The sequence below is a fragment of the Mus musculus genome, chromosome 15 (assembly GCF_000001635.26).
Source record: "Mus musculus strain C57BL/6J chromosome 15, GRCm38.p6 C57BL/6J".
Taxonomy (NCBI): Eukaryota; Metazoa; Chordata; class Mammalia; order Rodentia; family Muridae; genus Mus; species Mus musculus.
Genome location: NC_000081.6, coordinates 99,953,397 through 99,966,655, shown reverse-complemented (window position 1 = coordinate 99,966,655; position 13,259 = coordinate 99,953,397). Strand labels below are relative to the sequence as shown.

The window sequence follows — 13,259 nt, the reverse complement described above, 5'->3', positions numbered from 1 at the left end:
ACTTCACACTCAATAGCTGACTGAATTTTAGCTAACTCTGACTTCAAACGACACTGTTACCACACTGACCATAGACAGATAGCAAGCTCCAATTCTGTATCAGCCTGTTCACACCAAAACTGTTCGCACAATTTAAGAAGTCAGTAGATCTGGATCTGATAGTGTACATCTGTAATTCCAACACTCAAGAGGAAGATGAAGGTAGGAAGATCTTGATCTTGTGTTCAAACTTGAGGCCAGGTTGTGCTGAATATTAATGAGACGTGGCTAAGATAGATAGATAGATAGATAGATAGATAGATAGATAGATAGATAGATAGATAATAGATAAAAGGTGTGTCATGTGGAAATGGCTCAGCTGGTTGGGGCTCTTTCTGCCATGCCTCACACCTGAAGTTGATCCCCAGAGCCTGCTTGTCAGAAGAAAATCAAATAGCCAGCTGTGCTCTGGCCTCCACACATACGTGGAGTGGCAATTTCACCCACCCCACCCCCACACACAAGTAAAGGCATAACTGTGATTTTAAAAGTAGATTAAAGCTGACAGTGGATCGCAGTGATGGAGGATGAGATAGACTCTAGGCTCCACTCCAGGACTTCCAAAAAGGGAAGAGAGGAAAGGTTGGTAGTAGTGGGGCTGCTTTCCACACAGTGTTTCCTGTTCCAGATTCTCACATCTGGCAACACCTGTGTTTGCTCTTAACAGCTTTATTTGTTGTCTTAGTTACTTTTCTATTGCTGTGATCAAATGCCACATCCAAGGTAACATGTAAAAGAAAGTGTGCATTGTGAGACCTGCTGTGGCAGCGGGTGAGAGTCCGGGGCAGAGCAAAGGCACAGTGGCAGACAGCTGAAAGCTGGAGGCAGAGAAAGGACCAACTGGGGATGGTGTGGGCTTTTAAAACCCCAGAGCCCACAAAAAATATTCCAACATGTGAGCCTACCGGCCATTCTCATTCAAACTACCACACTCCACTCCTTGCCTCCATAGGCTTGTGGTTACATCAGGATACAAAACCCAAGGAGTCCAACTTCAAAGGCCCCCATTCTCCTTTACAGTCCTAACCCTGTGTGAAAGTCCAAAGCTCAAAGTCTCTTCTGAGATTCAAGGCAAACTGTAATGCCTCTTAACTGTAACGCCCTGCAAGGTCACAATAAAAAAGCAGAGTACATACTTCTGGTGCACGGTGGCGAAGAACATACATTGCCATTCTAAAGGACAAATGGGAGCAGAGTGAGAAAATACTGGACAAAGCAGACTAGAAACCCTGTAGCTCCAAGTCTGATACCAGAGGCCTTGGGGACTCAGCCCTTCCTTCCAGCTTGCTGATTGCAACACACTTCCCTCTTGAGCTGGTACCACTCCCTGTCTCCAACTCTCCTTGCCAGATGTCTCCTGGCTCTGGCACCTCTAGCCTTGTGGGGTCTCCAGTGCAATCCAGGCCTCTCTTTCACAGGCACACGCACACGCACACGCACACACTGGCATCGCAGGGCCTCCTTGCAGGGCATCCCCTTTATATGCCTGGCTTCAGTGGCTCTCCTTAACTGTGGAGGGAGAGTCTGTAACCCCTTTACACATACACCCTTCATGACTCTAATGTCAGAACCACATTATTGACACTGCCAAGTTCCAGTGCCTGCTTGGGAAAGAGGGAACCTGGCTCCCACAAATCATTTGTATAAGCTTCTTTTTGTTGTTGCTGTTCATTTTTTTCTTTTTTAGGAATAGAAAATTTCTTGGTTTTTACAAGTTGGAAGCTCAGCTGGCTGGGGTGGGGGTGGGGGGCGTGTCGCGTGTCTTGCCCTGAGAGTATATTTCCTATATTCCATTTTGGAGCAGGCCCTTCTTCCTCTCCCTCCTTCTCCCCTCCCTCTTCCACCTCCTCTTCCTCTTCCTCCTTCTCCTTCTCTTCCTCCTCCTCTTCTCCTTCCTCTTCCCTCTCCTCGTCCTCTTCCTTTTTGAGCCCAAACCTTGGTTCCAGTGTTAAATTTCTCAGTGCTCTTTTTTTTGCTTCACACTGTACATTTTTTCTGTTTGTCCTGCTCATTCTTTTTCTTTATAGACCCACGTGAGATAATTAATAACTGAAAGGAAAAGAAGAAATAAAAGAGGGACATGACTGCCCTAAGGGGATTGAGGTTTTTATTATAGACATGAGAGCACAGGCAGACACATCTAGGAGAGTACAAAGTGAACATGGCCACACTGAGCCCGACTATGTGAAGACAGGGAGAGGGAGAGCAAGAGAAGCCATTGAGCAAGAGAGGTGGCTTGGACCAAGAGACTGTTCAAGAGACTAAAAAGGCAGAAGGGTCAATGTGGTCAAAATGGATTATATAAGGAAGAGCTGAGGGAAGAGGAGCCCAGAAGCAGGTGGGGTATGCCAAGTAAAAGGACCCTGTGACAGGTAAGGACTCAGGGATGCTCAGAGAACCTGCCTGCTAGAGTCCACTTTGAAATGTTAATAGGTACCTCTTCCAGGTGTCCAGGGTTTGAGACCTAACAATAACCACACAACAGATCTCTTCCTCCGAAGAAATTAGTCCATTACTTTTAAATTTAGCTGAGGCAGATTCTTGGGACAAGAGCAGAAGGCAGCCACATTCGTTGCCAAAATATTGCAAGAACAGCCTCTAGCTGAGATACTAATCTCACTCTACTCTGAAACATCTTGAGTTGGGCACCCATGGTCCAACTGCTCTCAGCACTACTGATGTCCAAGCTCCCTCCTCCTAGCATAGCTTCTAAGCCCTGGGTCTAGCATTCAACCTCTCTCCTAGTCCAAAGTCCCAGAGCTTTCCACAGTCCTCCAAAAGTCAGCATGGTCAAGACTGTACCCAAGTCCTCCTTCTTCAATTTCTTATTTACTTTTCTATTTCTGTGATAAGACACCATGACCGGGAACAACTACAAGAAAGTGTCAGAAGATTAGAGTCCATAATGGTGGAACAGAGGCATAGTGGCAAGGACAGTAGAGACCTTGCATCTTTTTTTAAAAAATTTATTTATTTATTATTATTATAATAAAGGGCATCAGATCTCATTATGGATGGTTGTGAGCCACCATGTGGTTGCTGGGATTTGAACTCAGGACCTTCGGAAGAGCAGTCAGTGCTCTTAACTACTGAGCCATCTCTCTAGCCCTTGCATCTTAATATACAGATCGGAGGCAGAAAGAGCTAACTGCCTATGGCAGGACCTTTCAAAGTTTCAAAGGCTGCTTCTAGTGACACAGCTCCTCCAACAAAGCCGCTCTCCTCTTTTCCTTCTTTTGTTTTTGTTTTGTTTTGTTTTGTTTTGTTTTGTTTTGTTTTTTGAGACAGGGGTTCTCTGTGTAGCCCTGGCTGTCCTGGAACTCACTCTGTAGACCAGGCTGGCCTCAAACTCAGAAATCCACCTGCTTCTGCCTCCCAAGTGCTGGGAGGACACCACTGCCCGGCTGAGACAGGATTTCTTGTAACAGCCCTAGCTGTGCTAGAGTTCACTTTGTAGACCAGGTTGGCCTTGACACACAGAGACTTGCCCACCTCTGCTGAGATTAAAGGTGTACACCGCCACACCCAGCCCTTATGATCTTCCTAGATATTTCTGCTTCGCTGCCCCCTAATTTACAGCTAACCACCAGCCTGTTTAGTCTTCATTTTATATAAAGAGAGTTATATATTATTTTCTTCTTTCTGAATCTTTTTATGTGTATGTGTGTGTGTATGCACGCATGCTCAAGTTCAAATCCAGCTTTAGTAAGGTTATTTGGAGATTTTGGTAGCAGGACACAGTCTTTGACTCTGCTCATGGATCAGAATAGGCATCAGTTTATATTTTGTTTTGTAGGTGATTTGAGTAGTCAGCCATTTTTGAATCCTTCCTACTTCAATTACCAGCTGGTAAAATCAGATTAATTTTAAAAAAATTCTCTATAGCAAAGATATTTGTAAAAAACAAGCTTCAAAAGTAAAACCTACATATTTAAAAGATTACCTAAACTATTAAGAATATATAAAGTAGCCAGGCAGTGGTGGCACACGCCTTTAATCCCAGCATTCTGGAGGCAGAGGCAGGCAGATTTCTGAGTTCCAGGCCAGCCTGGTCTACAGAGTGAGTTCCAGGACAGCCAGGGCTACACAAAGAAACCCTGTCTGGGGGGGGGGGGAAGAAAAAAAAGAATATATAAAGTATATTAAAGATATCTGTGTTAAAATTCTTAGATTTATTTATTTGTTTGTTTGTTTATTTGGTTTTTCAAGACAGGGTTTCTCTGTGTAGCCCTGGCTGTCCTGGAACTCACTCTGTAGACCAGGCTAGCCTCGAACTCAGAAATCTGCCTGCCTCTGCCTCCCGAGTGCTGGGATTAAAGGCATGTGACACCACGCTCGGCCTTAGATTTATTTTATTACTTCATGTATATGATATTTTGACTGCATGCGTGTATGTGCTCCACATGAATACCTAGAGCTTGCTAAGGCCAGCAGAGTGCGTCAGATTCTCAAGAACCAGAAGGACTGTGAGCTGCCATCCTCTGGTGCTGGAAAGCAAGCCTGGGTTCTCTGCGGACAGCAGCTGTTGCTCTCCCCCTTTGAGTGATCTCTGTAGCCCCAGGACAGCTACTTCTACCTGTCCTCCAGGTTTCCAAGCAAACATTTGATGTCTGTGCGTCCTTGCCATTACTTATGGGTAATTATGGTTCAGAGACCATACTGTTTCCAAAGTTATAAAAGTCCCCATTGGAGTCCAGGTGTGGTGGTACACCCCTTCAGTTCCAGCACTTGGGAGAAAGAGGCAAGCAGATCTTAGTGAGTTCCAGGCCAGCCAAGGCTACAGACTGAGGCTCTGTCTCAAAAACCAACCAACCAACCAAATGTATTAAACAAACAAAACCAGTTAACCAAACAAAAACCAACCACACTTTGCAAGACCCAGTGTGGCTCCCGTGGAATTGGAGGAGAGAAGGCACTTGATTTCAGCCTTTAAAATCAACAGAGCATTTCCACTGGTCGGATTCTCCTTCTGTGTAGCCTTTCCCAAATACTTTAACGTCTACTTTGCAATAGGTCTAAGGATGGACTAATTTCAGGGTCTGGAGGACAGCCTTCCTCTGTCAGCAGACCTGGAAACAAAACTTTAAAGGGTGTGGTGTTCCTTCTCACAACTCCAAATTTGCTGTGGAACATCACGGTGACCTGGCTCTCGTGCCTGGTTCTTTGGCCAGTGGCACAGTATGCATCAAGGATCCAGGTGAAGGCTCTCAGAAGGTTCTGCATGGCTGAGAGTCATGGCCACACCACATCCGTTTCTGGCAGCCTGTATAAAGTGGACTCACAATACAGGCACAACCACCTTTTAAGAAAGGTTCTTCCAAATGTCTTGCTTGTCCTGTGAGCCATATAGTTTTAATATTGACTTACACAAGCTAAAGTCATCTGTATGATGAGAGCCTCAGTCAGGAAAATGCCTCCGGAAGAGGCTTTAGTAGGGGGTTATCTTAGTGGTTAATGGGAGAGAGTCCTGGTCATTGTGGGAGGTGCCATGCCTGGGCTGTTGGTTCTGGCTTCTATAAGAAAGTGGAATGATCAAGCTATGGGGAGAAAATCAATAAGCAGTACCATAGCCTCTGAGCCAGCTCCTGCCTCCAGGTTCCTGCCCTGTTTGAGTTCCTGTCCTGACTTCTTTCTTTCTTTCTTTTTTTTTTTTTTTTTTTTGGTTTTTCGAGACAGGCTTTCTCTGTGTTGCCCTGGCTGTCCTGGAACTCACTCTGTAGACCAGGCTGGCCTCGAACTCAGAAATCTTCCTGCCTCTGCCTCCTGAGTGCTGGGATTAAAGTCATGCGCCACCACGCCCGGCAGTCCTGACTTTCTTTGATTAAAAAAAAAAATGGCCATATTGGACCAGGCTGACCTGCCTGTGCCACCTGAGTGCTGGGATGAAAGCTGTATACCACCACTGCCCAGCACATTTTTTATGTTCTAGTAAAGGGCTGTGCATAAGCTTTGATTTATTGATAATGTTTTGAGACAGGGCCTCCCTATGTAACTTATGCTGTCATGGAATCCCCTATGTAGTCCGAACTGGCCTTAAATTGAAAATCTCCCTGCCTTCACCTTCCAAGTGCTGAAATTATAGATATAAGTCACGACCATATCTACTTGAGAACAAATATTATAGCTCCTGTTTTTAGACAGGCTCTTGCTATATCTCCCTGGCTGGTCTGGAACTCTCTGTGTAGACTAGGCTAGCCCAGAATTCACAGAGATCTACCTGCTTCTGTCTCCTAGGTGCTGTGATCTAAGAAGTGTATCATTATACCTTGCTTATTTTGTTTTTGGTTGTTTTGGTTTTTTTTTTTTTGAGACGGTCTCAGCTAGCCCAGGCTAGCCTCAATTTCCACTGTATAACCAAGGCTAACCTTGAGCACCCAATCCTCCAGTTTCCTCTTCCTGTTTGCTGTGATTATAGGCATATGTCACCACAGCCAATTTTGAGTGGTGCTGGAGAATCAAACCTAGCAATTTATGCATGTTAAGTGTGGTTGCTATTCTTGGTTGTCAACTTGACTACATGTGAAATCATCTAAAACCCAAGTGGCTAGGTACACCTGTAAAGAGGTTTGTTTGTTTGTTTGTTTGTTTGTTTGTTTTTCCCCTTCTTTTTTCCTTTTTGTTTTTGTTTTTTCAAGGCAGGTTCCTCTGTGTGGCCCTGGCTGTCCTTAAAGTCACTCTGTAGGCCAGACTGGCTTCAAACTCACAAGAGAGCTGCCTCCTTCTGTCTCCCAAGTGCTGGGATTAAAGGTGTGTGCCACCACAACCCACTTACAGGCTACTTCTTCGAGGATTCTGGCATATGCTGAAGACCAGCTGAGACATCTAGCTTTGTGAACGGAACAATGACTGGATTCTTGGAACTAATTTTGGTTGGCAGCCATTGTTGGACTAGCTGGACTATAAGCCTATAAGCCATTTCTTTTCTTTTCTTTTTTTTTTTTTTTTTTTTTTTTCGAGACAGGGTTTCTCTGTATAGCCCTGGCTGCCTTGGAACTCACTTGTAGACCAGGGTGGCCTCGAAGTCAGAAATCCGCCTGCCTCTGCCTCCCGAGTGCTGGGATTAAAGGCATGTGGCACCATGCCCGGTCTATAAGCCATTTCTAACTCTCTCTCTCCTGTAGAGTCATTCCACACGTCCAGTTCCACTAGAGAACACTGCCCAGCACACAAGGCATGCGCTATCAGCGGAGCTCCATTTCCACCCATGTCACAAGGATTCCATACCGTCTGTTTTCCCTCCCTTGCTAAGGACCTCTTTTCCCTCCTTTTCATACTGTCCTTTATATTTTTCATGAAGTATAGGAACACCCACACATGTGTACACATATATACACACACATGCACACATACACACGTACACATATATACACACCAATTTGTTTGAGACAGTGTCTTTCACTGAATCAGAAGGTTACTATTTCAGCTAAGATGCTGGCCACCGGGTGCCCATTTCTGCTCCTCAGTATTGGGGTGATAGGCATGCTTAGCTTAGCCATGTTCTGCTTTGATGTGGATTTGCACCCAGATTCTCACACTTGCATAGCAGTGCTCTCTACTCTCTACGCCTCTACTGCACTTTCCAAAATACCTTATATTTGTGCTGGGGGGTGGGTGATGCACCCTTTCAGTCCCAGCACTCAGAAGACAGAGGCAGGTAGGTCTCTGTGAGTTCAAGGACATCCAGGGCTACACAGAGAAACCCTGCCTCAAGACAAACAAAAAACCCCACCTTATTTGTGTTTCCTTTAAGTCAGAATTTTATGTAGTTCTGGCTGGCCTTGAACTCACTAAATAGCCAGGGATGGCCTTGAACTCCTGGTTCTCCTGCCTTCCATTTCCTCTGCCACCAGCTGCTGGGATTATAGGCATGTGTCACTGTAGTTGGCTTTAAAATGTTTTCAACATTTCTTTTGATTCCTTCAAAATTATATTCATAAATATTCTACTAATCATAGTCATACTTTAAAATTAATGCGAATATGAGTAAACAAAAGGAAATTAGTTATGATTTCATGCTTCTCAATGTTTAAATCCTAGGACAAATTTAACTTGAAGTAGACGGACCTTCATGTCTAAGTTAAACTAAAGTGTGAAAGCTACAAACAGCTCGATACAAATTTAGTTCTATTGTAGCAACACTAGATAGATACAATTAGCAGAAATGCTTTATTATTGGCACCATTAAGTCTGCTTTTAAATTTTATCTCTATTTTATGTGCCTGCATTTGGTGTTTTGCCTGCATGTATGTGGGTGTGAGGGTGTCAGATCTTGGAGTTTACAGACAGTTGTGAGCTGCCCTGCGGGTGCTGAAAATTGAACCCCAGAAGAGCAGCCAGTGCTCTTAACTGCTGAGCCCTCTCTCCAGCCTCTAGTTTGCTTTGCTTTTCTTTTCTCTTCTTTTCTCTCCTCTTTTTTCTTTTCTTCTCTCTCCTTTTCTTTTCTTTTCTTTTCTTTTCTTTTCTTTTCTTTTCTTTTCTTTTTTTTTTTCCCCGAAACAGGGTTTCTCTGTGTAGCCCTGGCTGTCCTGGAACTCACTCTGTAGACCAGGCTGGCCTCGAACTCAGAAATCTGCCTGCCTCTGCCTCCGGAGTGCTGGCACCACCACACCTGGCTAGTTTGCTTTTCTTTTGCTGTGATAAAGACCACAAGTTGCAAAAGCAACTTGGGGAGGAAGGAGTTTATTTGGCTTCTAGGTGCAAGCCCATCATCAGGGGGAGTCACAGCAGGAACTCGAGGCAAGAACCTGGAGGCTGGAATGAAGCAGAGGCCAGTGGAGAAAGGCTGTTTAGGGCTTGTTCACTTTACTCTGTATTTGACTCAGGACCACCTTGCCAGGGCTGGTCTCAGCCAGAGGGCAGGGCCCGACCTCCCACAGCAATCCTTAATCAGAAAAATGCCCCTAAGACTTGTCTGGAGACCAGTTTGATTGGGGCATTTGCTCAATCAACGTTCTCTCTTCCCAGAGACAACTTGACAGGAGCTAGAGTCATCAGAGAGGAGGCAGGGAGCCTCAGATGAGAAGATGAGAAAAATGACTTCATGAGATCAGGCTACAAAACAGCCAGCAAGCAGTGTTCCCCTATGCTCTCTGTTTCAGCCCCACCGCCAGGATTCTGTTGGAACTGCTTGTGATGGGGAACCGTTCTATGGACTGAGAGTGAAAGAAATCTTTTCTTTTTTAAGTTGCTTTTCGTTGTGGTGTATAATCACAGCAGTGGTAGCCCTAAGACACAGATGACCTTAGCTTGTGTCAAGCGCACAAACAACTGCTCAGCACAGGTGCTGCTGTGCCATGGTGTTTTAGAATTGTGAAAATCACTTGGAAATTAAAAACTTATTTATGGGATGTGTGCGTCTGTCTGTCTGTCTGTCTCTCTCTCTCTCTCTCTCTCTCTGTGCACAAGCAAGTGTGTTTTTATATCCTATGGCACCATGTAGACATCAAAGGATAACCTCCTGGAGTCAGCTCTCTCCTGCTGCTTGGTAGGCTCTGGACACGGAACTCTTTGGTGGTCAGGTTTGGCAGCAAGCATCTCCCCTGGTTGAGCCATTTCATCAGCACTCCCCGCCCTGGCCCCCACTCAGTACCTTTTTAGAAGATGCTAGTAATCTATCTTTCTGATAATTCTGACAACCAAATGGGTTCCCACAGTTTTTCGATGTTTGTTTGTTTGTTTGTTGGAGAGAGGGTCTTTTGTAGCCCCGGCTAGCCTCAAACTTCCTGTGGAATCAAGGGTGACTCTGAACTTGTGATCCTCCTGCCTCCATCCCTTTGTGTTAGGATTCCAGGCTTGCTCAGTTGACAGGTAGGGTGCCTGCACAGGACATGGATGGCCCTGACTCAGTCACCACTACCCTAAAGAGGAAGCAACTCACACTTTGCCTTTAGCAGTCTTGGTTTTTGGATAAAGCAGAGGCACTTTGGAAATGTTAGTGACAACAAATGCTATTTTAACAAAAGAGCTGTGTTTAGGGTCCCAGGCCAGCGTAAAACCCAGGGATCTTTCCATTTCATCACAATCTTGCTAGGTGATGAAAGCTTAAAAAGTTAATTCTTTTTATTTATTTGAAGAGTTGTTGGTACAGGGTCTCATGTAGCCCAGATTAGCCTCTAGCTTCCTATGTAGTTTAGGCTGGCCTTGAACTCTTGCTTGTAATTCCTGAGTGCTAGGGCTACAAGCTCCACCATGTCCAACCTAAGACTTTTTTTTTTTTTTAAATGAGAAAAAATCTGGAAATCGTAGAAAAGATACAATAGCAACACTTGGTTTCTGACATGGGAGGGCCTCCCTGCATTGCCCAGGCTGGCCTAGGAATCACAGTTCTTTTGGCCAGTCACCCAAAAGCTGAGGTTAGCTGGCAAGACTGTGGGAACAGGACTGAGGGTTGGGGGTAAGAGGCAACAGAGTCACGTGACGAACCCCAGGCCATCAGACTTCAGAAACCAGCATCAGGGTTCAGATCTGAGTTTCACACGGCCCATAAGTTTATGTACGGTGTTTGAGCCAATCCCAAGCCTAGACCATTGGCCAACCATATCTCACCACATCATACTCCAGTGAAAGCCCTGCTTAATGAGGTAACTCAGGAGTTGGGGACAGTATTGTCACCGTGAAAATGGGAGAAGCAGCCACTCCCTGGCCTCAGATCTTTTTTGCTGTCTCACCGGGGTGCTGGGAGCTATCTTAGGTCTCACGTCACTCCTGTCTGCTTTATGTTTGGATGTATGCTTGCATGCGTGTGGCCATGCATGTAGTGGTCTGCAGGCAACTTACAAGATGTTGTTCTCTCTGTCCACCCTGGGCTTGCTTGGCGGCAGGCACGTTTAATCACTGGGCCATCTCACCACTCTGACAAGACTTGCCTGGGTCAGCTTTATATTAACTACTGACATCCTTAGAGTAAACATGACCAAAACTTATTTTCAAACTAGTATGCTATTCCTTCTTTTTATAGGAAGTTATTTGGAGGCTGACTGAAATAATGAGCAACGTGGAGCTGATAATGACTCGGTATAATATCGACAGCATGTCCCCTGGGAGGAAGGGTTCCAGCTCAGAAAGCCAGAAAAAGAAGAGAAAGGCTTTTTTAGAAAAGATTGCCACAGTTATGACGAATGTTGACCTTAGAGAAAGGACTCTCTCCAAGATTCTGTCCTGGCTAGAAGAATGGAGTAAGTGTGTAGAAGGCTCCAGAGGGAAGGAGCAAAGTTAAGGAAAGAGGAGAGAAGTTAAATCAGGAGGGACATGGAAGGACTGGCTACATCAAGGAGGAAGACCCAGCTGTGGGAGGGAAACAAACTCGAGGCATTTAAACCTCAGTTATATTTTCATAACTTACTGATTTAACTTGTTTGGGTTTATAGTCCAAGTCTCTTCCTATAAAAGGGAAAAGGCTCAGGATAACAATAAATACAAGATGACTTAAAAACAGATTTATATATTTGTTTGTTTGTTTGTTTATGTGAGTACACTGTAGCTGTGCAGATGGTTGTGAGCCTTCATGTGGTTGTTGGGAATTGAATTTTCTAGAACCTCTGCTCGCTCTGGTTGGCCCTGCTTGCTCAGGTCAACCCAAATACAAGATAACTATTCCCCAGTGGAACCATGTTGTACAGTTACAAATTATCTTAAGGCTCTGTGGATATGTTTAGTTTGTTTCCTCTGTAAGACGGCTTTCTTTTCTCCTCCTCAAGATCTTATTCTGTCCGAGGTGTCTGCCATCAACATGGATGACTACTACCACTGGACTGTGAAGATGGAGCTGATACCAGACACGCTGAAAAGGATCAGCAAGAATGTCGACTCTCTGATTCAAATGGCCTTATTACTCGTGGAAGAGAAGAAGAGAGCGAAGAAAAGAATATGTAAGGGTGCTTTGTAACACTTGGGAATGGAGTTTAACTTTTTACCAAAATATAGCTCTGTTGGGGGATGGAGAGATGGTTCCGTGGTCAAGAGCACTAGGTGTTTTTCCAGAGGACCTGAGTGACATTCCCAGCACCCACATGGTAGCTCACACCATCTGTAGCTCTGTGGTTCCAATGGGAACCAATGCCTTCTTTTGGCTTCTTCAGGTTCTGGCATGCACATGGTATCCAAACATACATGCAGACAAAAACTCTCATACACATAAAATATTAATAGGCAAAAATTTATTGACATATAATTCGCATTCTATAAAATGTACATGTATCAACTGCACAGATGTTTCCATAAATTCACAGTTGCTGTGGGGTGATCAGCACCCTTACTCCCCATGGCAGTGATGCTGGCGGCTGAACTCAGAGTCTCATGGATTTTGAGGCAAGCCACACCCACAGCCCCTGGTAGTCCTTTTTTTTGGGGGGTGGGGGGGGTTGAGACAGGGTTTCTCTATATAGTCCTGGCTGTCCTGGAACTTACTCTGTGCGCTACCACTGCCCAGCAGTAGTCCATTTTTAAAGCATTTCTACTATCCAAAAAGATATGTGTTCATATGTCTGTCTTTATTCTTATCCACAGTCGTGGACAACCATCTATTTTGTCTCAATAAATTTGTTTTGACTATTTTATATAGACATCATATTATATGTATGTATGGTCCTCTGTCTGCCTGATTCTCTCGAAGGCATCAGACTAAGGAGGGCAAAGCAAAGCCAGGGCCGGGGATGCCGGGAGCGTTAGAGCTCTTGAAGAGAAGTAAAAAGGTTTGGGCGGCCTGTGCAAGGCAGGCAGCCAGCATCCTTGGATCTCTCGTCAGCTACAGCTGCAAGCAGAGGCAGAGGTGGCAATGTGCAGACGCTCTGATTTGAGCCTCTGCAGGCAGCGAGAGCCTGGCCAGGCAAGCGGGTCCATCATCTAGCAATGAATGCTTTGGGAGAGAGAACTCTTCCCCAGGTGTAAAAACAGCCATTCTCAGACGATCCTCCATCCTCCATGAAATAACTTGTGCCCTTTATTTCAGGTGGACAGGGTCTATGTGAACCTTGGAGATGGGTGGGACTTAGGGGTAGATGTTTCCTATTGGATCAGTTTGAGATGTCAGTGATGCTCTTATTTGAATGGGGAAGGACTCCTGGTGCTACGTCACATGACTGACTGCCCATGGTCCTCTCATCTGTGTGTTGTGGTGACTTGTTCCAGAGCAGGTACCGAGGCAGGTAAGGACGGCTCCACTCCTGCACTTCTCAAATCTCTGAGATTCCCAAGTTTGACCTCACTCAGCCTTACCAGTTCTT

General features: G+C 45.1%; 1 protein-coding gene across 3 annotated transcripts in view; it reads left to right on the top strand.

Moving 5' to 3' along the window:
• Positions 1-13,259, top strand: part of Fam186a (family with sequence similarity 186, member A) — a 48,749-nt gene that overhangs the window by 438 nt on the left and 35,052 nt on the right. For 2 of the 3 annotated variants that reach the window (XM_030248786.1, XM_030248785.1), the window contains exons 2-3: positions 10,997-11,213; positions 11,736-11,906. In XM_030248786.1, coding sequence (XP_030104646.1) covers positions 10,997-11,213; positions 11,736-11,906 — 388 coding nt within the window. Of the gene's footprint in view, positions 1-10,996; positions 11,214-11,735; positions 11,907-13,259 lie in introns of those variants that run through there. The other variant, XM_030248787.1, reaches the window with a different exon arrangement.